The 24649-nt window shown below is 51.4% G+C and overlaps 1 protein-coding gene across 2 annotated transcripts in view; it reads left to right on the forward strand.

Annotated features, from left to right (window-relative positions):
• The first annotated feature begins 327 nt into the window (after positions 1-327).
• The window catches only part of Rims4 (regulating synaptic membrane exocytosis 4), a 59495-nt gene continuing 35173 nt past the window's right edge, over positions 328-24649 (forward strand). For both annotated transcript variants that reach the window (XM_021636333.2, XM_021636334.2), the window contains exon 1: positions 328-653. In XM_021636333.2, coding sequence (XP_021492008.1) covers positions 557-653 — 97 coding nt within the window. In that variant the 5' untranslated portion in view covers positions 328-556. The remainder of the gene's footprint in view (positions 654-24649) is intronic.

Consider the following 24649-nt stretch of genomic DNA (forward strand, 5'->3'; position numbering starts at 1 on the left):
ATGGGGGGGCGGTATTTACTGGACACCTGCCTCTGGAGCGAGTCTGAGGACCCACGGTCACAGGTCAGAGAGGGCACTGGAGGTTCAGCCGCAGCCGCCGCCGCAGCAGCCGGGCGCAGACAGCCTTGCGGCGGGTTCCTGCACCTGCCGGCTTGGCAGCGGCCGTGCAGCCCGCACCCTCTCGGCTCCCACGCCCCGCCCGCGGCGCCCCCTCCCCCGGGCCTCGGCGATTGGCTGCGCCGCTCGGCTCCGGCCCGCCCCGCGCGCCAGGCAGACTGGGGGCGCCGCGGGCCAGAGCGCTCTGCGCCGCCACCGCCGCCGCCGCCGCCGAGAGCACCGCGAGCACCGCGAGCACCGCGAGCACCGCGCGTCTCCGGCTCCACGCGCCGCCAGGGTCCGGCCCTCTGCGACCCGCCGCCAGCCTCGCCGCCTGCCCGCGGAGCCCCGGGCCGCCGCCACCACGCCGCGCGCCGTACTCCGCGTCAAGAATGGGGCGGCCAAGCTGCCCAAGCCGCCCGCCGCCGCCGCGGCCGAGGCTCCTGGCGCGGGCGCGGGCATGGAGCGCTCGCAGAGCCGCCTCAGCCTGTCCGCCTCCTTCGAGGCGCTCGCCATCTACTTCCCGTGCATGAACTCCTTCGACGATGAGGACGCAGGTGAGCGCGCTGCTGTCCGCCTACCTCCCGGGGAGGTGGGCTGTCTCACTGGGTCCAGATGCCAGGGACCCTCGGGGATCCGGGTTGTCCGGGAGAGGCGGCCACTGTCTCCACTGCACTCCCGGTCCCTCTCGGATAGACACCCAGGGACCTCTTCCACTCCCTCAGGACCCCAGGGGTCTAGGATGAGCTCTGGTCCTGCCTTCCCCGGCCCCCCCACCCCCCAACGCGCGCCCCAGGGACCCTGCGCTTACCCCTTCTCATGCAGGTGAGCTGTTGGATCGTCTGGATCCAACTCTCCCTCCTTATGTGCACATACAGGACTCCTCCTCGACCCTCTCCCCGGACTCAACCCGACTTGTCCCCGCCTAAGTCTGGTATATGCCCCCTAGTCATATCTTAGGGTTTAGGCCTCCTCACCCCTGGGCTTCCGACGTGCCCCTGATCCTTGGCGGTGGCGCATAGACCTTACCTCCTCCGGAGGTCTTTGTCTTAGCTGCATCCAGAGGCTCTCTCCCGAAGACCCCCGTGTTCAGCGGCCAAAGCCTGAAGTGCCCCCGATTTGTTTCTCATTCCCTTCCCCCCACAGGCTGGAGCTCCAGACTCTAATCAGATTGGGGCGGGCCGCGCAGAACTGGCCCGGTGTCTGCTGGCCTTTCCTCTTTCTTCCCCAGGGATGTATAAGGCAGTTTAAGTGCTAACTACACCAGCGCACCCTCCAATGTGTGCCCCTGACTTGAGGTGCTCTTGTCCCTGGGGTGGCCTTTCTGGATGGGCTGAACCCAGCTGCCGACCCGCAACTCAAACCTTCTGCTTCTAGGCCTGCAACAATACAAAGAAACTCCAAAAATCCGGTGGCAGCCCAGGGCTGGGGAGCAAATCGGCTCTTGGATCCTGGGACAAGGCAGAGGGTACAGAGGGCTGTGAGTTTGGTTCTGGGGTAAAGAAGGAAATCCGACAACAGGTGGGGGTACCTAGAAGGTTTGGGTGAGAGGTCCCCCAAAGAGTGTTAGGATTAGGAGTTAGAATCGGGTTCCAGTCTGCATACAAGCTGTGACCTTGGGGAAGCCATGCCATGGGGAGCCTCAGTTTCCTCATCTGGGAAACGCAGATGACGCTGCCTCAGATGCAAGGGGGGAGGGATGAGAGGGTGGAGTGAGATGGTTTTTTAACTGATAATTTGAGAGTATTTGAAGTCAATGAAGGGCGGGGAAGAGGAGTGTGTGTGTGGGAGCAAGTGTGTTCAATACTGATTAAAATACAGATTATCTTTTAAGAGGAAAAAGCATATATGCACTACCCCCCCCCCCAATTTTACTGCCTAGTTTAGGGGATTCAAGAGCTCAGGTTTCAGCTCCCTGCCTGCTGGAGTTTTCTGTCGAGGTTCTATTATGGGATGGAGTGGTGGGCAATGGGTGCTCACCTAAGGAGGACAGATGGGAAAAGAAAAGCTTGTGAGTGGTGAGCAAATGGTGATAGGTGAGGTCAGCATCGGATAGAATTTTCTGTTGACCTGGAGATAAGAGTAGGTTGGGGATTAAAATGGTTGCTACACATACAGTCTACGGACACACCATCTCTCAGATCAAACTAGGGCTCGGGAGCTCAGCTTCCTCTTCATAGAGCTGACGAGTGTGGGATTAATGATTCTAGACAAGACAGGTGAAGTGGATCTGGGGAGGGGTCCTTGGTGCGGTGGCCTCTACTACAGCTAACTCGGGAGGTGGGGGGATCAGGCTAGCCAGAGGGATGAGGGTGGAGCCTTTGGAGCATCTGTGGAGAGAGACCAGGCTTCCAGCCCTGAGCTGACGGCAGGGTACGCTGCCAAAGTTCAGCAGGCCACTGGCTTGTGTCTCAAGAGACAAGCTGGGCAGGAGGGCAGGGACACAGGTGTGGAGGAGTGTCAGAGACAGACGTGGTTTGGTTTTTCTCCAAAGTCATGCTGCATGTTGCGGGTCGGGCACCTTGGCTCTGTATTGCAGGACTCACTCTTGGTTCCATTTTGCTCGAAGATAACTTCCTTGATGATATTAACAGTATTTCTAAACGTCAGTCTAATTTCTCTCCCTCTTAAGTGAGTTTCTTCAAATGCTTGTATTTCTCTCGTAAGAGACCCATAAATCACCTTCTCCAGCCCTCCTAGGCCCCAAATACCTGGGGTCTGGGCTGTGTGCCTGTGAGTATGTGTGAGGATGACTGAAGCCCCCGTGTGTGTCCGTATATGTGTGTACATGTATTAGCCAAGGTCATTTGGTGTCTCCTGTACAAAGCTCAGAGCAGAACTGGGTTTCTGACTTCCCTCAGAACACCAGTGGTGTCTCTTTCTGGAGGAGGATTTTTCAAAAGCTGGATCTCACTGTGCAGAAAATGGTTCCCAGGTGAGGAGGCCTCCGGGAGCGGTTGGCGGCCCAGGGCTCTGTCTGGACCTCTCAGGTTCCCTGTCTGCTCATCCCTAAGGCTGCCCCGAGCTTGGGAGGGCAGGGGATAAAGTCTGCTTCCACATCCAGAAGAACAATGAGGGGCTGGTGAAAGTTGGAAGCTTAATTTCTCTTGCCCGGCTCATTCGTTTGTTCATTTTCCCCTAAAAGAAACCTTTTGGGTTCATTTCCCTTAAAACAGCACTGAGCTGAAGTAATTTGTAAAGGCAGTTGGAATAAGGTCTGGGGTCACTGGCTTAGCCAGAGATGGTCAGCACAGACTTGACTCCTCCTGCCTTTCTCCCCTCTCCCACTACCACCCTCCCCCTTTTTTTCTCCCTGTCTGTCCTTGGTGGCTCCATTTCTGAAGTGTGTCCCTGACAGGCTCAGGCTCATCTGGGAGCCTCCCCTTTGCTGCTGCTTCCAACTCTTGTCAATACATCTTTCGCTATCCATTAGATTAGGCCAGAGCCATCTTCAAGGCTCTCATGCTGTCTCTAGCTACCTTCCTGAGTCATAGGCTGAGGAGGAGACTTCTTGTTAGCTTTAAATGGGGCAGAGCACACCCCTTCTTTGGACTTAGAAGCGTCAGGCAGTGGGGTGAAGAGGCTGCCTTCTCTTCCTGCGTCTTTCTATCACCCTTGAGCCCAAGAAAAGGATCACTGCAGGTTGCTACAGTGCCTGTCAAGAGAAAGCTCTCTTTTGATGTTCTGGATACATCTTGGATGGTGCTATTGCCTTGTCTTGTTCCCAAGGACACTGGGGCTTTAAAGAGGCGGGAACTCGGGGACACTTGGATATTTGTGGCCAGGTCTTTGTTGCTCAGGCTTTCTGGCCATGGTTTTGCAACTAGGGTGGGTAGGAGCTGGACATTCGACCCTATTTTCCTCACCTCTATGAGAAAAAAATAATAATAGTGCTCCCAGTAGACTCCATTGGGTCAACGATTTAAAAACTATTACCGTGTGCTACCTGTCTTTCTAGGCGCTTAAAAATGCATTATTTTAATCTTTCCTCATAACATCCCCCATACAATTAATATCCTGTGTAACATCCCCATTTTCAGATAAGAAAACTGAGGTCTAGGCAGAGTAATCCCTTCAAGGTCGTTTAGCCAGGAATCGAGGGAGTTAGGGTATACATCTGGGCAAACAGATTCAAGCACACTTGCTTTCAGCTATGCTGCTTACTATGCAAAGGGCTTAGCACAGTGCCTGGCATGAGGTGGGTCTCAATGCATGCTAGTTCTGATCTGTCTTACTAACAAGTGGGAGTTGTCACTGAGCGTGGCCATCAAGAAGACTCCTGTGCATTTCAGCAAAGAAAATCTTGATTTTCAAGATGTTTCCTGTCATCATTTTAATAGGGTAGTCTTATTGCATTGTAGTTTATGGAGGTAGAACTGGGCCCTCTTTCTTTGAAGTGCCTAAAAGGTGGGTGTTTCAGGGGTCTTTCAAGTCCAATGAAGGTGGGAAGCATTCTGGCTCATCATTTCCCTCCTCTTTCTAATCAGCACCTCCAAAGGCCAGTTCCTAGGGGAGGAGGGCTGTATCCCCTCTCTAGTAGATACCAAAAGGAGTTGTTTCATCAGGGTCTGGACCTGAGGCTAGTATTCCTGAGCCTGACCAAGTGATTTGGCATCTAGTTCTCCCCCGCCCGCCCAGTAAGAGGGCGGAGAAGCTGGAGCAGCCAGCTCTGATTTGCCCATAGGATGGATGCTTCGATCCAGCTCAGGGAGGAAGTTACCATGGCAACACCAGCCGGCTACCAGTCCCTCTCCTAGCAGTTTAGGCCACATCTCTGGGCTGGAAAGCCTTTCATGGCACCTCCCTCTTCCGCTTAGACCAAATCTTCTCGAGGGGAGCTTGGTGGGTGGGATCCACAGCTAGTATCACAGCCCTCATCCCCACCCCCGGTTTTGAACGAAGGGGAAATGGAGGTGGTTGTTTGAGCTACTTTAAGGAGGTGAGGCGACCCATTTCCTGCCAGACAGACCTTGGCAGGGGGAAATGAGGGTTTTAGTTCCTGCCAGCACCCCCAGGCACCTGGCATGACCACACTGAAATCTCGACCTCCTTCCCAAATTTGCAGGATTTGGCGGAGTTTTCTTTCCCAGGCCAAGTGCTAACTTTTGTCCTTGAAATTTGACCTGAGCTCCGTCTGGGAAACAAAATGTCCTGCTGCCCCGCTCCTTCCCCTAGAAACAGTGGGAACAGAGTGAGCCCTTCAGCTCCAGAAGGGGGCTGGGCTGGGTACACAATGCAGGGAGGCCCTAGTATGTCCTATCTTCATGATGGGGCCACCTTGAAGCCATGAGTCTGGGTGCTAGGGGCCTCCTTTCCCTTCTTCACCCCAGGGGAGACCTCTTCTTGCATCCCTTTTCTTCACTGACATCCATTACCCACACCCCCAGTTTTCCACCCAGAACTGTAATCTCCTTGTTTGCTTTTGAGAAAGGGTCTTAGAAAGTAGCACTGGCAGGTCAGGCTTTCCTCAAACTCCTCCTGCCTCAGCTTCCTGAGCGCTCGGATTACGGGTGTGCGCCATCACCCGCGGCTTCATCATCTCCTGTAAATTGGCGACTGGAGAGACTTCTAGATTTGGAAAACAGAAGCCTGGCAGTATCTCAAGCCAAGGGCCTTTATAGTCCAAGTTGAGCAGTGAGGTGAGTGTGTGGATTAAAGCACTTGAATCAAATCATCCTGAGGGAATCATCTCAGGAAAGCATGCACGCACACACGGCACACGTGGCACGCGCTCAGGCACACAGGCATGGACAGACGCACGCACGGCACACACGCATGTCCTTCTTTTCCAATTCCCAGGGCTCTTTCCTTATTACCTCCTTGGATGATTTGTCTTCCCATCCTTCAGCTCCAACTTCCTTGGTTTGCACCTACCAAACTCACTCAGGCTGTGCTAGGTGGGGAAGGGGGACAGAAAGGTATGTGTACCTTGGTTCCCTTTGGGGGTTGAGGCCTTGTCTCCCTCCTTGCCATTCTCCAGCTGGAGGCTGAATTGAGGGGGCAGATGGACTGAGGAGAGTGGAACTGGAGGGCGGCAGCAGCCTCCCTCCCCCAGCTGCTCTTCTTTGTCTCCAGCCCTTCTTCTACCCAACAACCATCATCGAATGACTTTTTAAGAAAGTATCAAAAAAAAAAAAAAAAAAAAAAAAAGTACCACTGGTTCCCAGGGTCTGCACCATTCACTGTCTTCTTGTGAAAGATAGAGCTTGAACTTGACTCCAGGCCTTGTGGCCTCAAGCAAATCCCTTCTTCACCTTCTGGAGTTCAGGTTTCGGGGGAGAGATAATGATCTTGGTCAGAGCATCTCTCAGGGAGGTAAAAATGAAGCGGCTGAAGGGCTTCCTCAGTGGTGTCCACTGCGTTCCACGACCTCATGGGACTCTACAGCAAGGGAGGCGTTGACTGCTGCTACCGACATGCCCATTTTACGGATGCCGAATCCTAGTCAGCTGGAGCCCTCTGTGGGTGGTGATCCCAGCCCAATGTATTTGCCTGGAGGCTTACCTTCCAGCTCTGGAGATGAGGGGCTGTTATAATAGCAAATGACAAGGCCAGGGTACAGGGGTCTGTTTGGCTTATATAAGCACCCCAGGGACTGATGGCCTGCTGCAGGCCACCATTCCTGGATGGTCCCCATCAGCTGGACAGCGGCAGCTGTGGTTGTATGACCTCCTTGAAGGATCCACTTGTCTGCCCTGGCCCTGAGGGCCCAGCCATCACCTGCCTCTGCAGAACCATGTAGGCCAGGACTGGATTATATTTAACGCTGTGCTATTTCTACTTGACAGCTCCAGAGCACCACTCCCCTCCTCCCTCCTCCCCCCCTTCCCTTCTGATTCACTTGGAAACTGACGAGGCTGATGTCAGCGCCTTATTCTTAGCCCCCGTAATTGTAACTGCATTGAGCAGTGTGCACTTCATTAACAGTTTCTGCGGTGGGGGAGTGAGAGGGCCGTGTGGCTGGGCAGGGACACAGGTGGAGTTGGGGACAGAGTAGCCACTGCCGGGACCCTGGCTAGCTGCCTGCTTTGGATGGACCAAACTGGGCTTTCTAAGACAAGCTGTCTTGGAAGGTCCACTGGAGTATAGTGTATGGTCGAATTTCCACGTTAGGCAAAGAGGGAAACTGAGGCTCAGGGGACAGGATGGCTAGCCAAGGTCACATGGTCCAGAGTTTTGGCTGTTGAGTCTAGTCCTCTTTTCTGGCATTTGTTCATTAAGTTATTCGGTGCCAAACTGCATTCTCAGTGCTGGAGATGGATTGGGGAGCGGGTCAGTCATGGTTTCTGCTCTTGTAGGGCTATGTCCTGACCCAAGGCATATAGACAATAACTATGTAATCAATTAAAAAATACGTATTTTCAGATTGTGCTCAATGATGAGGGAGGAGATAACATCAAGTAGTCAGGAGAAGCTGGGGCAGTGACCGTAGTAGAGTTGAAGCCTAAGTGACAAAGAATCCAGCCATGGGGAGGAGGCTTTTCTACATAGGTGCTCCAGGGCAAAGGTCCTGAGGTCAGTGTGATTTAGGGAACAGATGTAGGTAGAGTCAGGCGAGGAGTCAGATCATCACATCCTGGTAGGAAGGTGTCAGGATTATCTGGTGGGGGAACTGGGGCTCAGAGAGGGGAAAGAAAAGGCCCCCATGTGAGTAGAGACATGGTGAAGGACCCAGGCAGGACTCCTCTTCGGCCCTGTCTTTGGAATCAGGTGTCTGTGACTGAGTGCACAGCATGGCTTCCTTGATGCTAACATTGGAAGGTACTGTGGAGCTCTTCCTGCTCGCCCTGCCTGCCCTCGAAAGCAAGGCTTGGGGACTGCAGACACTGCTTTAGTCTTACCACTTCTAACTCATTGACCTTGGGGGACCCTGGGGCAAGTCACTTCTCTCTGCACTTAATTTTCCTCTCTGTAAAATGGGCTGTGAGCATAGAGGGCACCTGGAAGACTGCTGTGAAGGATGGGTTATATAATACACATCTTCAGAGCTGGAAACAGAGGGTTGTGGCCTCAGTGACTGGGATCACAGAGGTTGTGTGCCCAATACCCAATTTACAGTAGATCTTGGCCAGTGGTGGCCACTAGGGCTGCCCCATCTATTTGAGCAATGAGTCCCAGAATGACCTAGGTCTGTCCGCAGGCAGACTGTGCACACACACACACACACACACACACACACACACACACAGAGACACTCCAGGGTTTCCTATTCAGACTGGGACAAACCAGCTCTCTCCCTGCTCTCTCCATATCCCTCTTCCTCTCCCTCTGTCTGTCCGTCTCTCTGTCTCTGTCTCCCCGGCACCCCACCCCACCCGTATCATGTGTACATGTTTGTGAATGTGTAGAGGCCAGAAGTCAACCTTAGGTGTCATACCTTGTGTTTTGAGACAAGGAACTCCCCAAGGATGCTAGGTTGGCTGGCCACTGGACTGCTGTCTCCACTTTCCCAGCCCTGGGATTACAAATATGTCTACCATATGTGGCTTTTTTTTTTTTTTTTTTTAATGTAGGTTCTGGAGATCAAACTCAGATTCTCATGCTTTTGTGGCAAGGACCTTAGCAACTGAACAATCTCCCCAGCTCAAATGAAGGGCCTTTAAATGTGCCCCCCTGTATCTTAGGCTTGTGTGCTGGCTGTCGTCTTCATGGTCTCTGGCCCAGAAGAACCTCAGCTGTGTGAGACTTACAGTGAGCTCCCTGAATCCTCTGGGAGGCCATGTCAGCAAATGATGAATGTGCCAATCTGGCTTAGAAGATGCAACAAGCCGAGGGCTAGACACAGGCAGCCCTGGGATCTCAGAGGGTCCAGGTCCAGCACCTTTCACTGGATGGAAGGGGCCACTGTCCTCCCCTGCACTCATGAGAAGTAGGCAGGACCATGTGTGCACACACAGGGTTCATCCGAGGACAGCCTCAACCGGGGAGAAGTAAGTCAAAGGGATCATGGATTGTAGAAGGCATACCGCTGGGAAGTGCTGCCAAGGGGCTGGCTGAGTCAGTTTATCGAGATGCTTCTGAGACGGGCTGGCCAGTTTCTAGGGAAGGGTTAGCAGGAGGTGGACCCCAGGAAGTCATAAATTTCTTGTGTGGCCCAAATAAAACTCAAAGTAAGAAGATAAGGCACCTAGAACTAGTTTGCTGATGGGGTGTGACTAGTTTGTGGACCGGAGTGTACTCCTGGAGGGGTGATGTGGGGTAGCAGTGTCCTGGGCCTACATCTGCATCGTGCTAGCTGTGAGTCCATTGCAGGGAGGTGGTCCGGGCTTCAGCCTTGGGTGGTGCAAAATGCTGCACAAAATAGAGATCCTCCGTCTGTACGGCACATGAGAAACGGGAGCTGCTGCCTTTCCTGTCATGATAGGAAATGAGGTGACATGCCAGCATGGCTTGTTGAAAGGTGGGAGGGTGGGAGCACACTACAGGCTAGGGTGGGGGTGCCTGGGCCTACGTGATGGCTCACTGTGTGCCCGTGGAGCCTGAGGGGTTGCATTAGGTGTCAGAGAAGAGGAGTCTGCCCAGCAGTGAATTTTGGTGTTTCCTCTGGTCACATCTGTGTGCGTGCGTGTATGTGTGTTTGTGTGAGTGCGTTTTATGTGCACAGGTATGCATATGTGTTCTGGAAGCCGGAGGGTGATCTTAGGTGTTGTTCTTCAGGAACCATTCATCTTTAAGTCAAAGTCTCTCATTTCCCTGGAGCTTCACAGTTAGTCTAGGCTGGCTGGACAGTGAGCCTCGGGGACCCACCAGTCTCTACCTCCCTGTAGTAGGCAGGTACAAGGGATTAAAAGGGTGTTCCACCATACCCAGGATCTTTTGGGCATTTTTTTTGGGGGGGAGGGAGTTAGGCTCAGGTCTTCAAACAGCAGTCAGTTTACTGAGGTGCCTGCCTACGTGCCCCCAAGAGTCAGTATCCCTGTCTTCCAAGCAAAAGTCTGTTGGGCTTAGTTTAGATACAAGTGAGGCTCCCAGAGAGAAAAGGCTTTCCTTCCCACCTATTTCCACCCCAAGTCCCTTCATTCAGAATTTCTCTTTAGCTGATCTTTGGTGGGCAGGTCATTGAGTAATTTTAAAAATAAGCCCTCAGGAGGTAGAGGCAGGCCAGTCTCTGAGTTCGAGGCCAGCCTGGGCTACAGAGCAATTTCCAGGATAGCCAGGGATACCTAGTAAGACCCCATCTCACAAAACAAACAAACAAACAAACAGACAAACAAAAAATTAAGTAGGGATTTTGGACGTTAGCGTATGCATATTCTAGAATTAAAGTATGAAAGCTCCTCTGAGAAATGTCCTGAGCACCCCCCTCCCCATTCATTGAATCCTCCTGCTCACTTACGGGTTTGAGCACCTGTACAAGCCGGGTCTGTTACTGTTGTGATGAAAACAGCTGTGTTGGGAAGATCTGACTAGCAAGCACCAGAGAACATGAGAGAAACTGTCTACCCACCTCCCGCCGCTGCTCCTCAGCACACTCCCATAGCCAGCATGGCACTCTTTATCTGTTATTTATTTACTTATTTTTTTCTCAGATAGGGTTTCCAATGGTAGCCCTGGATGTTTTAGAATTCACTTGGTAGACCAGGCTGGCACTGAACTCAGAGATCGTCTCGCCTTTGCCTCCCGAGTGCTGGGATGAAAGGTGTGTGCCACCAGGCCCAGCCCAACATGGCAGTCCTTAAGGTTTCCAATGTTCCCTTCCTTTCTGGTTATCAAATTGAATTAAGTGCCTATGGCGGTGTCCATTTCTGGGCCTGACACCGTGAGGCCTGCACAGGAGCCGGATGATCCTGGCTGGCTGGAAGAACAGAGGTTAAGAGTCACACTTCACAGTGGGAAGGTTTGGGTTTGAATCCTGCCACGTGTTGACTGAGTAACCATGGGCAAGTTACATCACCACTCCAAGGCATCTGTAAAATGGGTTTATCAGGGCCCCTTCCCACCACAAAGGTGTCATAAGGATTAAGTGAGTCAGTGCTTTGTCAAGTGCTTTATAGAGAGCCTGGCATGAACCAAAAGTGAAGTGTGCTAGCACCTAATATTGTAGCGTGTTCTAAACTTTGAGATTGACTCTGGCTATCTTGGATGAGGACCAGAGAGGCGCCTTCATTTGTCCAAAGCCTCACAGCAGATGGTTAAGAAAGCCAGAAAAAGCACCACTGTTCCCACACCCGTGACTCAGAGCCTTTCCTGACCCCAGAGGTGCCATGTGCTATGATGGATGGACCCTGCTGGTACCTGGGGCTTCAAGTCTGTACCATACATCCCGGCACTCAGTGTCCCTGGAAAATGCCACTTGCAGTCACCCTGGGCCTGGGTATGAGGATGTGTCATTAATTGGGACCTGCCATGAAAATTAATTAGTTAGAAAAAAATCTTTCGTGTGCCCTGGCCCAACCCCACGGTGGACCAGGAGTCTCTGGGGCCCATCCAGCCTGGGCTGGGCCACCCTCAAGCCCTCTGGCCCCAGGAAGCTATAACTTCTGGTGGGTATCAGTATTGGAAAAGGGACCCTCAAACTGGACAATGAACTGGGAGTCTCTTGCGAGGGAGGATTTAGCGCACAGACAACACTAGGGGTCCTGGAGGCTGTTTCAGGTGAAAGGCAAGATGGAGGCTGCACAAAAACTACTTAGCCTGAGCTTTAGGTTTGCCTGATAATAGGTAGCAGGAGCAACAGAGATGGGTGTGGGCTGGGCAAGGAACATAGGAGCCTCCATGTGTATTCAGCTGCTTGTGCCAAGAGTGGTGGCATCATAAACCAGCTTTCTAATTCCCCATGTCTGTAGCCTTCCAGCTGGAGCAGAGGCATAACTTCCAGGATCAGGTAGCTCCCACCAGCCAAAGGTTGGGTCTTCAAAGATAGAACAGCCACTTGTGGGATGGCTCTGCTTGGTAAAGGGTCTGTCCAGGGCACTGATGGGGCCCAGACATCTGCTTTCAGGGACCCTCCGACTAGAGTAGGGAGAGTGCTTGAGCCCAGCAATGTCATTTGGCACCTGCCCGTAGTTCTGTGAGGTGGGCCTGATTATCAAAAGGCGTATATATGAAATGCATCTCTGGATTGACCCGTCTTGGCTAGCATTATTCACCTTATAAGAACTGGGTCGAGACTCATTGCCTAGGCCTGAACCCAGCTCCATGACCTCTCCTGCATTTTTCATTTTTCTGGAACATATCTGATACTTCTCAGGCCTTCTTTCCCAGTGCCACTTTGAAGGACATCTGCCTTGATTTTCACTTTACATCTTCCAGGCACAGAGTCCACCATGTTGAAAAGGATTTAGGTCCACTCAGTTTCAAGGGATCCCATGGAATGCTGGCCTGAGTTGGAGAGGTGGGCAGGAGGTGATTTGTCATAGGGTGATCTGGGCTTGAGATCTTATTTCTGCCATTTTCCAGCTGTATGATCCCGGGGCATATCCTTCTCCTCTTGAGTCTTGGGTTCCTTCCCTGGATGGACAAGCATGTGGCTGCAAAGCAGTCAGTAACCCGTGAGTTCAAGGTGCTTTGTGAACCCAGAACTTGGCAGGGCTCTGGTTGCTCAATGGTGGAGAAGCCGAGAAACAGCAATGGCCCCCATGCTTGTGGAAGAAGCAATGTATGCATTGGGCATAGTCCTTTGCAGAAGGGGGACAAGGACACTCGCCCTGCTGTCCATGCTTGGGTTTCCTCAGATGTAGACTCTGAGATGAGGATTCAAGTGTTTTTTGTTTGTTTGTTTTGTTTTTAGTTGAAAGCCAAATAATGATTGTGTATTGTTCATAGAGTTTACAAAAGCGGTCTGATGCCCAGGAGGGAAGTGAGAAAGTGAGACAGGGAGGTAGCCAGGACATCGCACATCTTTAGACCTCTGAGTAAGGGAGACTGGAGATTGGCCTTATTGGAGACTGTGAGGAGACTTGCTTGCATGTAGCTATTCTCTGAGAGGCCAGACAGCAGATATTTTGGTATTTGCAGGTCCTGGATCTCTGTCTTAACTTTTCGACCAAACAGACTGTTCGTAAATGAACAGAGACTGTCTTAATAAAACTTTATTGACAGGTGAACTTAGTCCAACCAAGGCCTATAGCTTGGGAATATCTAGGGTAGAAGACACACTTGAATTATCTACCCAGAACAAAGGAGTTTCCTTAGTAATGGCAGAGAGCTGGAATGGGCACCCAGAGTGGATCACATCCATCGTTTCCAGCAGAATAGGGAGTGAGGTAGCATCTGGCAAGAAAGGCAGGTGCTGGTAAGAGAGGCTGGGTCAGGACAAGGGTGTGAGTGGGAGATTGGCAACAGCTCACCAGCTAGGGGCATGGCTTGCTTGACCACTAGAAGACAGTGAAGACTGAAGGATAAACAGGACAGGGCCAGATTACCTAACCTCATATTTCTGCCTTTAGCAAGCATTTGATGCTTCCGGGCTTAAAATGGCCTCTCTGCACCTGATGCTGTTTTGTTGTTTTCCCACACCCTGGATGGACACATGTTAAGCAAGTGCTCCACCAGTGAGTTATGTCCCCAGCCCCACCTGATGGTCTTGCTCTAGTTTTGTACTTTTGTATCTCTGCTGGAGTGCCTCTCCCTCTTCTGGGAAGCACTGCTGGATTCCTTCCCTTGCACTGTGAGTTCTCATGGTCCTTTGCTTTTCCCTTTCTCCAGGGACTCGTGTGATCCCGTGTCCCACCCGGGGCACTGGCTTAGGACAGGCCGTTCTGAGTCCCAAGCCTCTTCCTCCCTCCCTTCCCAGCATTTCATTCCTCTCTTTCTTTGTCCAGTGGTTGCTGTTGCCTGGTCCTGTTCTAGGCCCAAGACAAGCTCCCTCTCATTGTCTTCATGGAGTTCTTAGTCTGGTGCGGAAGGTTGATATTGGACCACTCAGAGAAACAACAGATGGTTCCATCATCCCCGTGGTAAGCGCCGTATGAGGCAGCATGCCAAGGCAGGCCATGGCAAGGGAGCTGAACCCTGGAAGGACAGAGGGGACAGCTAGGCTGAGACCTGGGTGATGAGTACAGTTGACCTTGTGCAGGCAGCAAGGGTGAGGGCGGATAGGAGGCCTCTGTACCAAATTCCGATAGACAGCCATGGGCATACGGGTGGAGCCCTGGATTCTCACAATCTGTGTGTTCTGCCCATCCTACCCTGTCTCTGTCCCTCTGACTCTCTCAGGCACGTGCACACAAAGAGATAATAACTTAAGGTCTGTCTGTGATAGAATTATTGGTAGATTCTGCTGTCCAGTTTGTGTCTTCCAAACGTCCTCCAATAGACCCGGCATGGCAAAAGCCAAAGGACTTCAGAATCAGGAGTCAGGAGCCAGGTTCCCACTGGCAACTGATGACCTTAACTCTGTCATCTGCAATGCAGGAGAGTCTCTTTCTTGCTGTAGGAGGGAGGTGAAGCTAATAAACCCTACTCACATGGTGTGTGTTGCCTCACTAACTTATCCAGGCCCCATGGCTGTCCTAGGGAGGAGTGACTACTCTCCTTATGGGATAGATGAGGGAACAAAGACACAGGGTGACCAAAGAGGCCACCCAAGATCAACAGCAGGGCTCAGGCGGAGGATCCCTGTCCATTGCCTGGCTCTGGGGTCTGAGCTTAGCTTCTTGGCTTTGCTGCCATCTCATAGGTTAGGGGTGAGGATAACAGGCTCTCACCCAGTGCCTGAGACATAGTGCTCAAAAAATATTATCTCTTCTCATTGCCTGTATCTGTCAAGGGCCCCAGGGTGGAAAGGGGCCTGGTTTCTTGAAAGCCCAGAGAAAGGACTTTGTGGTTGACAGGGTGGCATGATGGATCACACCCCATTGCTAAATCTTGCACCTGGACTGAAGGGAAGTTGGAGCTCCTGTTGACCTTAGCAGGTTTGGGATCTGATGCTCAGACTTAGGGTTTGCAAGTCTTCAAAGACCTCTTGAGCCTCAAGGGAGGAATGGAGATAGAAGTCAGGGATGGCTCCCTTTGCACATAGTGGTTCTTCTGACATGTATCTCTCTATCCCAGCAAGGGCCCTTAGCCAGGCCTGTGATGGGCTAATGTCTGGGCTGCTGCATGGGCCAGAGCACCAGAGAGGAGTCAGGAGTGTGTCACCAGGCTGGTCTGGCTGATACCAGGAGGCAGGGAAATGGCAGCTGGAAGGCAGAAACAAATTACTCTCCCAGAGCCGAGGCCGGGCCAGCTCCCGCCGTGTTACATTATTAAATTTGTAATCTTCGTTCTAATACTTTCCAGCAGTGAATAAGAACCAAATTTAAAATGCCGGCTTTACATTTCTTTGTTGAGAGCGCTTGAAACCCATAATTTCTCTCCAGAGGTGACTGTCTAAGTCTTTTTTAAAAAATTAAAATAATGGGGGAAAAAAAAGGAAAACTAGTCTTTAGTTAAAGGTTGAGGCTGGTGGGGTTGACCCCAGCTGTGTGTCTCCAGCCCCGGAAAGGGCTCAAAACCAGGCCGGACCTGTAGAAGTTCAGATCTGCCTTAGAATTTGAACTCCCAAATCTGGACTTAGTGGGGGAAAGAGTGTGAGAGAAGCCTCAGGCCTACCCTGCCTCCCAGGAGCTGTCAATTCTCTAGACTGGTAAAAGAGTTTGATAAAAGTTGAGCACAGACTCGAAAGGAGCAGCCCCGGTTTCCATGACAGGCAGGAAACAGGCTGCTGGTTTTGTTGCCATCTTGGTCTCAGTTTTTTCACCTGGTACGGGCTTGCCAGACTCCCTGAGTTGCTTCTGTCTGGCCCTCCTTGAGCTAAGCCTTATCTCCTACTTGAGGTCTGAGGAACCTGGAAGGGGATATGTCTACCTCACCTCATGCTGGGTCATGTTCCAGGTCCCAGAATTCACGACTCGCATGGCCACAAGCCACCAAGGGGTCTATCCTGTGTTCATCCAATTTAGGGTGACCTCGCCAATGGCCTTGAGGGTGCTGTCTGTTCAGGTGAGGACAGCATATAGGTGTGCAGTGGGGGCTGGGAGCGGAGAGCAGAGGTGGACTCTGGCTGAAAGCCATCACCCTCCTCACTTGGTGATCAGCCTCGGGACTCTTCGGATTCTAAATCTGAACCTGCCCCGGCCTTCAAGGTCATTATGAAGACATATTTCTCAGAATAGAAGGAGGGGGTCATATTTTATTTAATAGCCCTGATTTATAACTTTTAAATATTTAGAGTAAGTATGAGAGCCTCGTTTGTATTCCTGCCAGAGCCCTCCATATTAGGAGCCTTTACATCATCTTTTGAACTAAGAGTGAGACAGTCTTGCTTGACCCTCCCAACCTCCTGGTCCACATAATTGGCCTATGTCACAGGAGTCAGGCTTAGATGGCACTTTTGTGCCCATCAGGAAAAGGTGTGTCTTCCCACACCCCGAGACTCCTTCTCCAGGAGGGTGAGTTGAAGACCCCCAGCTCCAGTACCAGAAGGATACGCTCAGTGGGCCACAGCTGCTCCTCTGCCATCGCCACCCTCACCTAGGCACCTTTGTTCTGGGCACAGCCTGCCCAAGTGTTCACAGCACCCCCTGAGACAAGAGCCAGAGAGTAGCCATGAGGAGGACTCAAAGGGAAAGTGCTGGCATTCTGGGATCCTGAGCTGTGCTCAGCGATGAAGTCGTCCTTCTCCAAACAGGAGTATGTGCTCTCGTCTGCCAGATACTCCAAGCACCACTTCACCTCCACTGAGGCCTCAGACCGGGAGGGGAATACAGTGTTGCAGCTATTGCACAGATGGAGAAACTGAGGCACAAAAAGGACAGGCTTGAATTTAGCCCAGGATCATTCAGGAGTAATTTCAAATCCATACCGGCCTGGTCCTTGAGTCTGTTAGTCTAACAATTGTCCCATACCGCCCTTCATCATTAAAAAGAGCTTTTTGGTTTTTTGCTTTTTGTTTTGTTTTGTTTTATCTTACATCTATTTGTTGATCTTGTGTAGGGGCAGGCTGTGGCATAGTATGCACATGGAGGTCAAAGGACAGCTACAGGAGTTGGTTCTCCTTCTGCTGCGTGGGTTCCGGGGACCACACTCAGGTCCTCACGCCAGGCCACCTTTCACGGATGCAGTCGTCCGGGTTCCTGCGCGCTGTATCCTACAGAAGTGTTGCTGTGGAGCCAGGACCCTCCTTTGCCCAGGGGCAAAGACGGCAGGGGGTGGCGCTCCAGTGAGCGTAGGATGCTGAGAACCTCGGGTGGTTCACGAGACGCAGCTTACTAGGTGCAAGCTGCGCAGGCCCCACGGTGGGCTTTCTGGGGACAAAGCAGATTTATTACGGAGAAAGAGGGGTGGGGTGGCCCTAGAGCTTTGCCTAGTAACATCCTTGTTGAAGACCAGAAATAATGTCAGTTATCTTCAGATTTAACCTCCACCCTCACCATTCTTCCGGAATGTGGATGGAGACAGGAAGAGCCAGTCATTCACACACTTTTGACAGCTTGGCTTGGACCGTGGCTCTGAGTACCCTAGGCTTCGATCTTGTACCAGCACAGGGTGCCTTTCATTCACAGGAGTTGCCATTTATCATTTTAACGTGTGTGTGTGTGTGTGTGTGTGTGTGTGTGTGTGTGCATGTGTGACTGTATATGAGTATGTGTATCTGTGTGTGTGTGTGAGTGTGAGTGCATGTGTGAGGGTGTATGAGTGTGTGTGTGTGCATGTGTGTGTATGTGTGTAGGGATGTTGTGCCCTATTTGTGAACATAGAGGCCAGAGTTGATGTCAGATATCTTCTTCGATTGTTCTCCAAACTTTTTTTTTGAGGCAAGGTCTCTCACTGAACCTAGCACTCCCTGATTTGACCAGACACCCTGGGTCCACCTCCTCAGCACTGAGATTACAGGTGTGCTTCACATCAGGCTTTTACTTTGGTGGTGGGGAATCCAAAGTTGGAACCTCGTGCTTGTATTATAAGCACTTTACTGGCTATCTCCCAGCTGCACACTTTAACCTTGACAAGCACACATACCCTTCCAGCTGGCATTTCCTGCACACACACTGCACTATGCCAGATGCTGTGCTGAGGTTTCACGCGTGTTTCCTTGTGTGGTCCCAGGAAAGACCTCAGAAGGTCCTGTTTCTCCCAGTATCTGGACTGCACACACAGCAGATAAACAGCTGCTCTGGCTTCCCGGGGTCTCATGTGCTCAGGTGATGAAGGGTGTGGCCATAGTGGAAACGTGGGGAAAGCACAGAATGAGAGAGAGAGATAGAGAGGGAGAGGGGGGGAGAGAGAGCGGGAAAGAGGGAGGGAGAGAGAGAAAGCCAGGCACGGTGGCACATGCGTATTATCTAGTACCGAGGAGGCAGAGGCATGCAGATTCCCGGGCCTCTGTGGCCAGCCAGCCTAGCCTGCTGGGTGAGTTCCAGGCCACTGAGAGACTGAGAGACCCTGCCTCAAAACACAAGGTGGACAGCCTTCTGAGGAATGACACCTGAGATTGACCTCTGGCCTCCTGGTATACACACACACACACACACACACACATACACCACACATGCTCAAACATAGGCACACACCTGAACAGTACAAAGGGGGCCAAATCCTAATCCTTCAGTCCAAAGTAGAAAAAGTAGAACGCACTGGGACTGTTTTCAGAAGAGGGAGGGAGGAAGAGACAGACAAACAGAGACATAGAGAAAGGGAACACAAAGCAAAGCAGGGTTATCCTGTAATGCTGTTTGGTAAGCTGAAGCCGCCATCATTCACAGATCACCTCAAAAGGACCTTCACAGGCTGGTCCTGCTCGGATTTCTAGGATCAGGGATCAGGTCTAGAACTGAACGCTGTTGGTCCCAGGCCTGGCCAAGCTACACAGGGACAGCCCAGCGCACGCAGCTCGGATGGAAGGGCCATGGTGCCCATCTACCCTTGCCTTTCCATCTTTTTCTTATAAAACCAATCAGTAAATAAAATTTAAAGCTGACAAACCTCCCCAGGATTTTATTCCATGCCTGGCCCTGCATTTCAATGCAAGAAGCAGAAGGCTTGTGAGCTATAAATAGCCCCAGCCTTTGCACGGCGGCGGCAGGAAGCGTTTGTAGGTTGTCTCCTCCCAACCTGGTGACCTGGATTACTTCCTCCCTGCAGTGGCTGTGTTCCTTGCCACCTCCTGTCTGTCCTGTACAGAGCAGAGCAGGTCCTGTTTGTGAGTAGTTCCGTAAGCACCTACATGGACCACACCCTCTGGGCTTGGAACTCAGGCTTGTGAGAGTAGCCGTGTCTCGGCCTTCCACGGGTAGGTGTAGACACAGCGGTCCACCGGTGAGACTGTTCTGGAGCAGAAACTCAGTGAGAGGCTCCTTGGCTGAAGGCTTCCTGGAGGAGCTGGGGAGGAAGCAGCCTGGGAGAAGGAGCCTGTGTTTTGGTGGCCATGCTGGATGCAGACCTGGTCTTCTCTGTGGCAAAGCAGACTGCGCTCTGTTCCGCTGGCCCCAGTGGTCCACGGGGCTTCTGGAGTCCAGTAGCATTATGATGATGGGGTATCCCACCTTTTACTGGTCCTTGGTTCCATGCTTTTTTGGGTTCCCAGCTCAACCTAGATACTCAATCAAATATCTTCATGAAGGGGATTCACTGCCCCGCAGGCTCCCTTGGTGATGCTTGTCTTCAGCTACATTGGGGATTCAGCATACTATCCTCTCTCCATCCAGGAACCACAGCTCAATCCATGCTTTCCCCGATGAATGGGGGCATAGTGTCCCTTGGGTGCCTCTAATGATGGGGAAGGGAGTTCATAGCCTTTCGGGGCTCCTCTTGTGTCCAAGGTCACCTTCACCATCAGTCTTGACACAGCAGTGACAGGGATAATCCAGCATGTATAGTGGAAACTTGTGTTATCTACAAAATAACTTCTTTGGGAAGCAAAAATTACATGGATTTCCAATACAGTCAGACCCGAGTTCACACATCTCCCTTCTGTGTTGTTATTATTGTCCTATCCCATAGGCTGTGTCTTTAACCTCTTTGTGTCTCAGTGTCTACAAGAGTAGGCTGTCGAACATAACAGCTCTTACAGTCAGGTCACTGGAGGGTGGGTGGGTGTGAGCAAGGCCCGGTATTATCTTTACTCTTATGGGGGACTTTTGCATGGTGAAGTCAATATCCAAAACAGTTTTTAATTGCATGCATAGCGTGTGACTAGACCGGCCCTGGGTGATGGGCACATTGTGAGGAAGGTCTAACCAAATGGCCATTATTAGGAGCAGCACTGTTAGGTCTACTTCACCATCATCAGGCAGGGGGACTGGGTGGTGTGGTGAGAAGACACAGGTTAGGAGGTGGAACACACCTGTGCTCCCAGCACTTTTGAGGTGAAGGCAGGGGGATCAAGAATTCAAGGGCAACCTGGCATACATGAGACCCTGTCTCAGAAAAAAAAGAAAAGAAAAGAAAAAAAAAAAGAACAACGAATAGATGGGGAAAAGATGAAGGTCAGAAAAGTTGGGGGAAAGGGTGGGTTCTAAGGTCCACTCAGCTGGCAAGGTGGAGGACCTTGGTTCATGTCTTCCATATCTTTCTCTCCTTTCCTTTACCTCATCAGATTTTTCCAACAGTCCCCATGAGAAGGGAGGAAGGAAGGGAGTTGGCAAAGGAAGGGGTCCGGCAGGTCGTTTGCACTGCGTACAGGGACATCTTCAGCCTCTGTCCCCATGATTTCCTCTGTGCTGGGAAGTTTAGGGACAGCTGTGGGAGCCTTCTCTCTGTACACAATACCACTGGAGATCTAGTCATGATGCCTTTGGGCGTCTTGCAGGCCAAAAGGGTCCCTGGGGAGCTCATGTACCTGGCTATTCAGTCGGCTTGTGCTCAGATCTGCTCTGTCAGTTGCAGGTGCAGCCCAGACCTTGTCCCGCACCCAGAGGCCCCTCTCCACTCTTCATCACTCCCTGAGCCCAAGTCCAGGTTCTCTCAGATTTCTGAGGCTCAAGGCTGGTGTTGGCTGGCTGTGAAATGCCCCCTCCCCCATCCAAGGAAGTCTGCTACCATGTTACCTCTTCTGGGAAAACTGGGCTTCGGGCCTGCTTTCTCTCCGCTGGACAGAAGGCTCTAAGCCTTGGCCAAGAAACTTCAGACAATGTGTTGCAGATTAAAATGTACATATGGTTAGATCTGCATGTGAGAGTTCACTGCTGGTGATGAGCCTCAGCTTAATGCCACCCTCATTCACTGCCTTTTATTCTTTTTCTCTGTCAGGATCCCAGCTTCCCGATGCCTGGTCCGCTTCATTTACCAATCTATCCCCTACAAGTCCCGACACCTTGAGGCCCCAATGTTTCTAAATTTTTTTTTTCAGTTCATATCCTTGAACCTCGTGGAATTTTACATAAGAGGTATCGTTGTGTGCCTGTGTTTCTTCCCTTGGGGGAAATCAGAATTATTCTCTGGAGGAAAACAGCTCTCAATAGATTTTCAAGGTGGTCCAAAAGGATTAGGAACTCCGAAACGTGTGCTCCTGGTATATATGGAACAGGACTGGGTGTGTTAGAAGAAGACAGGGGGCTCAGGTCCCTACCTGAGTAGGGCCTCAACTCTGATGAGTGCAGGCAATGGCAACTGTGTTGAATCCCAGCCACCCCTCCGTGAAGTAGGCACAAGACCCAGAGAATGCTTGTCATCAACACACTGTCATTGTCATCGTCACTAAATGTCGGGCCTCCAGACAAGAGGGCCCGTCTCCCAAACTCTGCCTGTCTCTCACCTTTCCTGCCTCTTTACATTTTTATTTTATTTTTTAAATGACCTGTGTCTGTGTGTATGGAGGGAGGGTGTGGGGGTATGTGTACATGTGTGCAGGTGCCTGCAAAGACCCGACGAGGGTGTCAGATACCCTGGAGTTCCAGGCAGTTGTGAGCTGCCTAACGCAGGGCTGGGAACCAATCCCAGGTCCTCTGCAAGAACAGGAAGTGCTCCTAGCTGCTGAGGCATCTCCCCAACCCTTTCCTGCACCTTGATCTCATCTAATCTGATTTCCCCTTGATTACTGTGCCCTAGCCACTCTTGCCAAGTTGTGTGTGTAGGCGCACATGGCCATGCAGAACTCTATGCGTGTGCAACCTCAGCTTTCACCCCTCGGTGCCATCAGCCCTGTTTCTGTTTCCTTTAAAACAGGGTCTCTCATTGACTTGGAGAGGGCCAGTAACCTCCAGGGGTCACTCCTCTCCAGAGCTGGAATGACAAGTGTAGCCACCACGCCTGGCTCTTTATGTGGGTTAATCTGGGGGTTGATCTCCCCTCCTTGTGCTTTACCGAATGAGTCATCTCCCCAGCTCCGATTCGTTTGTCCAACATAGCACCCATAAGGCTGCTATGAGGTCTTTATGTTCCCTCCCTTGAATAGATATTCACAAGTTTATGCCTTTATTCCCTTCAGGTTTCTTTGGGTTTGTCTTGGGAGACACAATTTTGTTATATAGTTCAGGCTACCCTTGAATTCACTGTGCAGTTCAGTTTGGCCTTGAACATGTGACGGTCCTCCTGCCCAGCTTCTTGGGTGCTGGGGTTTCAAGTACGTGGTGCTACACCCTGCTTCCCTCTTCAGCTCTTTACAAGCTTATCGTGGTGAGCCTGCCTGACCGTCTATGGAAGACCCCCCCACACACACCCTTCGCCACCTGCATATATGAGTTCTCCCGCTGTTATTTATCATGTATAGTGTTTGATGACCTTTGTTGCCTGTGTGAGCTCCAGGGCAACAAAACAAGTTCTTGACATAAAACACGCAATAAAAAAACAAAACAAAACAAAACAAAAAAACCTCATAGTCGGGCGATGGTAGCACACACCTTTAATCCTAGCACTTGAGAAGCAGAGTTGGGGGGAATCATTGTGAGTTCGAGGCCAGCCTAGTCTACAAAGCAAGTTCCAGGACAGTCAGGGCTACACGGATAAACCTTGTCTTGAAAAACAAAACAAGACCTCATGGATGGATGGAGAAGTGAATGTATCTTGTCTGGTCTGAGGTGGGCTCCTTCGGTCTCTTGAACTCCACAGATGTCTGTAAGGTAGTACTTCAACAAACTGATATTTCCCTGGAGGCTCACTGTGCTGTGCTGAGCTGCGCTGAGCCTCAGGTTCCTGGGACAGAGTGAGTGCGGACACCTCTGCTGTTGAGGTACCTGGCAGAGCCTATGGCAGGACTCTGCTGTGAGCAATTTCTGCCCTTCTGTCCCATTAGCTGTTTCTTCTACTCAGGCTAGAAGGAACAAGGACCTCACCTGCCATGTCAGTGCTCCTCCCACCCATGCTCCGTGCTCCCCACTCCCCACTCCCCTGCCATGCCCAGTGCTCAGTACTCAGTGCTCTGCAATCCCCATCCTACCTACCTCCTGCTAGGACAAGTGCACATATATGTCTGAAGAAGCAAGGCAAGGCTGGGACCAGATGACAGAACTTAGATACACCCTGGACAGGTGACTGACCCTGCCTGAGGAAGCACAAGATAGAGCCATGCAGAGTCTCATGGGAGGTGAGGACCCTCCTGTCCCTTGGCTGGTGCCTCATTTGACTACCCATGTGGCAACTTGGGAACCCCCTCCCTTGGGGGCTGGGTGGCTCTTCTCTATTTTGGCTTCTTCCTGAACCTGTATCCTTGCAGTTAAAAATAGACAAGGATGGGAGTCCAAGGACACCCTGTCCTTTGCCACCAACAGGGATTCTGCTACCTCTTCTCAAAGAGAGATGCATGAGGACAGGTCTGAGAAGGCAACACCTTAAAAAAAACAAAACAACAACAACAAAACATCCCTCCTGTTGTTTTAGAGGGCAAGCCCAAGCCTTTCCCTCTAGTCTAGTGTGTCTCAAATGAACTATGGATGTCACCACTGGAAGGCTCTCTGGGGGTGGCAGACATCTGACAGGAAGTCCCAGAGGCCCTCTAGGCTTAGGACCTTGGCAGACATCACCAGTTAATCAAGGCCCTCTTTCCCAGGACCATGGCAGGCATCGCCAATCAATCATGGCAGGCTTTTTTTTTTCCCCTAAATCCAGACACAGTGTAAGAATTCTTAGCACGGGGTATTTTAGGCAACAGCCATGAGAGAGAGAGAGTTGAGAGAGAGAGAGAGAAAGAGAGAGAGAGAGAGAGAGAGAGAGAGAGAGAGAGAGAGAGAGGGAGAGAGAGATAGAGAGAGAATTTTGATCATCATCAATCTGCCAGAGGGTTTGGAAATTTATCTGATGTTACGTGAAGGTCTACAGCTGGGACCAGTACCATAATGCCTGAGTCTCCTCTAGAGCTTGCCCTTCTCCACCTCATATTGCTTCCTCTTTTCCATCAGAACTAAGGTTTCTTGGTGCTGTAGAATAGCTTTTAACCTGAGAATTACAAGCCCCAAAGATCTCTGCAGCGCATTGTCTGTCTGGCAGGTTCTTTTCTAAGGGAGGAGTGAATAGCACTCATCAGCTCTCAAGAGGCTCCTTCAAGACCAAGAAAACTGATGAAATCAGAAAAGAGAGGAGCCTTGCTACTCAGTATGTAGGCTATAAATCAATAGTGTTGGCCTCACCCAGGAGCTGTCAGACCTTCAGGTCCGACCCGGAACCTGCAGAGTCAGAATCTGCATTTAACAAGATCCTA

This window comes from Meriones unguiculatus, chromosome 4 (genome assembly GCF_030254825.1).
Source record: "Meriones unguiculatus strain TT.TT164.6M chromosome 4, Bangor_MerUng_6.1, whole genome shotgun sequence".
NCBI classification, from domain to species: Eukaryota; Metazoa; Chordata; class Mammalia; order Rodentia; family Muridae; genus Meriones; species Meriones unguiculatus.